At 29.4% G+C, this 4076-nt stretch overlaps 1 protein-coding gene across 1 annotated transcript in view; it reads left to right on the top strand.

The window, feature by feature from the left end:
* LOC107698013 (phosphatidylinositol 4-kinase alpha-like) overlaps positions 1-4076 on the top strand; it is a 46131-nt gene that overhangs the window by 9987 nt on the left and 32068 nt on the right. Inside the window, exons 13-15 of the mRNA XM_016498920.1 lie at positions 590-772; positions 2194-2289; positions 2375-2624. Coding sequence (XP_016354406.1) covers positions 590-772; positions 2194-2289; positions 2375-2624 — 529 coding nt within the window. The remainder of the gene's footprint in view (positions 1-589; positions 773-2193; positions 2290-2374; positions 2625-4076) is intronic.

Raw genomic sequence — 4076 nt, 5'->3', positions numbered from 1 at the left:
AGATTTTTTTTTAATCAATCCTTAATCCATTTTAGAGTTTTTATCCAAAGCAAACATTAAGAACCTTTTTAAATTGCTCTTTTATAATATTTCAACTTGTAACTTGCCATGAAAATAGTCAAGGAAGCTGGCATGACATTAAAACACCAACTAATCAACATTGAATATTATAATAGAATGTTAAAAATTTTATGTAATAATATTGTAATAATATTTGATATATCATAAATTATTATAATGTATTATAAATGATTTTTATTATAATATTTAAAGGCACAAAAATGCCAGAGATCCATTAAATGTAGTAATAAATATATTATAGTAATAATGTCAATTTCACAATACATTATAATATTATGATATTTAATATATTATAAATGTAATAATATTATAATATTTAAAGGCCCAAAAATGCTTTAAATGTTATAATGTTGTTATTATTATTATTATTAATTTATAATTAATAATTATATCTAAATATACAAATTTTCAAATAAAATTATTATTATTATAAGCATGCTTATTGGTCACATTGATTTAAATTAATTGCATGTTTTTTTTTTTTTTTTAATGAATATATTTTCTATTTTTACCTGTATGTAGATGCTGTTCCTTCTGCTGCCCTTTTCACATCTTTTCCTTTAGGAGGCGGTGGGATCAAAATCAACGTGACCAATGAACATTCTCAGTCCACGCTCAACCTGCTGTCCAACAGAAAGGACCAGTCCATGTACGAGCAGCTCCGAGACATTTCCATCGACAACATCTGCAGGTCTGCCTCACCTTTATGTTATTTTCTGAAGTTCACTAATAATGAAATCCATCTCTGCATCTGCTCTGAGTTGGAGTCATTGATAACGTGCATATGGTACGCAGCATGTGCCAACCATCTGCACAAACTCATAATGAGAAACGCTTCTCAACAGCTTTAAGGCTGTCTGCAGTTTTCCTGTCAAAATAACAACGTTAATAATTTGTTATTAATTTATGTAATAAGTTCATAATGTAAAATAAAATATTTTTTCTTAAGTACTCTAATATAATACAATTTTAAACAATATAAAATAATATATATTTTTTTATTTAAAGGCCTTTTCACACTGAACGTGATGCTAAAAAGCGATCCTCACTTTTTTTCTATGCCATGAATGATCACGCCCAGTGTGAAAGCTTCTTAGCGGTGAAACATTACAAGAATATTTCATATTTTGTTTTTACTTAGTAATTTTTAATATTTTTATTTAGTAGTATTGATAATAATATTTCCATAAAAATGTCCATAAATTCTCTAACTTAATATATTTAATATAACTTTTTAATAATAAATAATATATTTTTTATTTAACAGTGAAATATTACAAGAGTAATATTTCTTTTTATTATTTAGTAATTTTTATATTTTTATTTAGTAGTAATGATAATAATATTTCCTTAAATTCTCTAATTTAATATAATTAAAATTTTAATAATAAATAATATAATAAGTCTTTTTTTATTTAACAGTTAAATATTACATGAGTAATATTAATATTATTATTTAGTAATTTTTATATTTTTTATTTAGTAGTAGTTGAAGTAATAGTCATTATTATTATTATTATTATTGTTATTGTTATTATTATTATTATTATTATTTCAAAGTCATATTGATATCAAAATGTTTTGGCCAAATTTTATGAAAAACAAAAAACAATACCCCCCACAAATTGCAGTGTATATGTGTATATATATAGTCATAAAACCATAAAAACTTGCAATATAATAAAAGTTAGATGAAATAAAATAAAAACTTATTTCATTTCAGCTAGTTGCCAACATTTGTCATTTTTCTTTAATTTAACTTGTATAAAAATAACTAAAACTAATAAATAAAAATGTATAAAAACTATAGACATATTAAAATAAAAAAGACAAAACTTTACTATAATTAAAGTGAAAATGCAAAATATAAAAATAAAATATAATAAAAACTATGATAGTATCTCGATACTAAAATAACATCATTCTGAATGCGCTGAAAGTTTCTTAGGAATAAATGTAATGCACATGTAAATGAGTATGTGAATCAGATTGCAGAGTTTAGGATGCATATGAACACAGAATCAGAAATCAGGCTGGATTCATTCTGACTGACGAAAATCACTGCATGTAAATCTAACGATTGAAATGTAAAAGCATGACTGTCGTCTGCAGATGTCTGAAAGCTGGCCTCACTATGGATCCTGTAATAGTGGAGGCGTTCTTAGCCAGCCTGTCAAACCGGCTCTACATCTCCCAGGAAAATGACAAGTGAGGAAACAAACATGCTGTCTCTCTCTCTCTCTGAGTGATGTGATGTGGTTTTGTTGACTCAGGCGGGTGTGTTTCTCCTCAGAGAGGCTCATCTCATCCCGGATCACACCATCCGTGCGCTCGGACACATCGCTGTGGCCATGAGAGACTGTCCTAAAGTCATGGAGCCCATCCTGCAGATCCTGCAGCAGAAGTTCTGCCAGCCGCCCTCGCAGCTAGACGTGCTGATCATAGACCAGCTGGGCTGCATGGTCATTACGGGGAACGTGAGGATCTCATTTACACACATAATTACAGCTGCTCGCTGCGTGAAGCTGCAGCGTTTATTTCCAGTCGATTCTTTCTTCGCTTTTTGCATCACAGCTCATGTCTGATGATTTACGCTGGTGTGCATTTTCAAGCATGATTACAGTTATTGACTGTACGGGAAAGAAACTTTTAGTAAACATAACAATTGTGACCACAAAACCAGTCTTAAGTGTCAATTTTTCAAAATTGAGATTTATACATCATCTGAATGAACACATCATTTGAAAATATGGAATCTGAGGGTGCAAAAAAATCAAAATATTGAGAAAATTGCCTTTAAAGTTGTCCAAATGAAGTTTTTAGCAATGCATATTACTAATCAACCCTGAAGTTTTGATATATTTACAGTAGGACATTTACAAAATATCTTCATGGAACATGATCTTTACTTAATATCCTAATGATTTTTGGCATAAAAGAGACATGTATAATTTTGACCCATACAATGTATTGTTGGCTATTGCCACAAATATACCCCAGCGACTTAAGACTGCTTTTGTGCTCCAGGCTCACAATTAATTAAACAATGATCAAAGATACACAGCTGTGATGCAAACCGACCAGTGAGAATCTGAATTTTGAAGTTACTAGACATTCAGAACTATTACTAGCCACAAAACAGAAATATCAGAAGTGAACAGATTATCAAAATCACAGCTTAGATTTAAATGTATTTGTTTTTAAATCTGATTCTGGATCATTGAATGAGTGGCAAATGGAATAGAAATGTTGTGAAGTGAATCCGGTTATAAATGAAAGATCTAGTCATTGGTTTGATTTTGAAAATGACCAGACTGTATGCGGGTCGAAGACGAGACGTCTCATTTTGGTATCTGCATCAAATTAAACTTACAAAAGTGATTTTAAATCTCATAGAAAGCATCTTAAGTGCTTACTAAGTAAAGTGTCTACTTTAATGTTTCACATAAACTTTGTGAAAATAAAATGTCAAAATATGGATGTAATAATGTTACATTGTCATTCAGCGTAACCTATTCTGATCTGTACTTATTCAAAAAGTGATCATGCATTATTATATTTTAAGTGATTAAAAACTACTTGCTGACAAATAGGTAAAACCTAGTGGTTTGAAGCATAGTGGTAAAGATTTAAAATGACCGTTAATTCGTTTTTTGATGGCTGCACTGAGAGTCTTATAGTCTTTTAATGTCATCGAATGATTCTTGACAAGATTTTTTGGTATGTACACTATTGTTCACTGAATGACATTTTAGTCGTTTTCTTCTGTAAATCATGGTAAGTCATCTATACGTCACTTTTTTGCTCACGAAAAATAAAATTAATCAGGATGCATTCTAATGTACAGGGGAAAGAAATAAAGCTGCATTAAACTTTTATTGTTTTGATGCATGAAAATCTTTTGTATTTGACCCATTTACAAGGTAGGATTGGTTACATGTATGTTTGTCCCATGTATATTTATTAAAATGAAAAGAATTGCCTTTATGTGATTT

The sequence above is a fragment of the Sinocyclocheilus anshuiensis genome, unplaced genomic scaffold, assembly GCF_001515605.1.
Source record: "Sinocyclocheilus anshuiensis isolate Anshui unplaced genomic scaffold, SAMN03320099.WGS_v1.1 scaffold2565, whole genome shotgun sequence".
In the NCBI taxonomy this organism is placed as follows: domain Eukaryota; kingdom Metazoa; phylum Chordata; class Actinopteri; order Cypriniformes; family Cyprinidae; genus Sinocyclocheilus; species Sinocyclocheilus anshuiensis.
The sequence above is the reverse complement of the archived record's forward strand: the minus strand, read 5'-3'. Positions and strand labels throughout refer to the sequence as shown.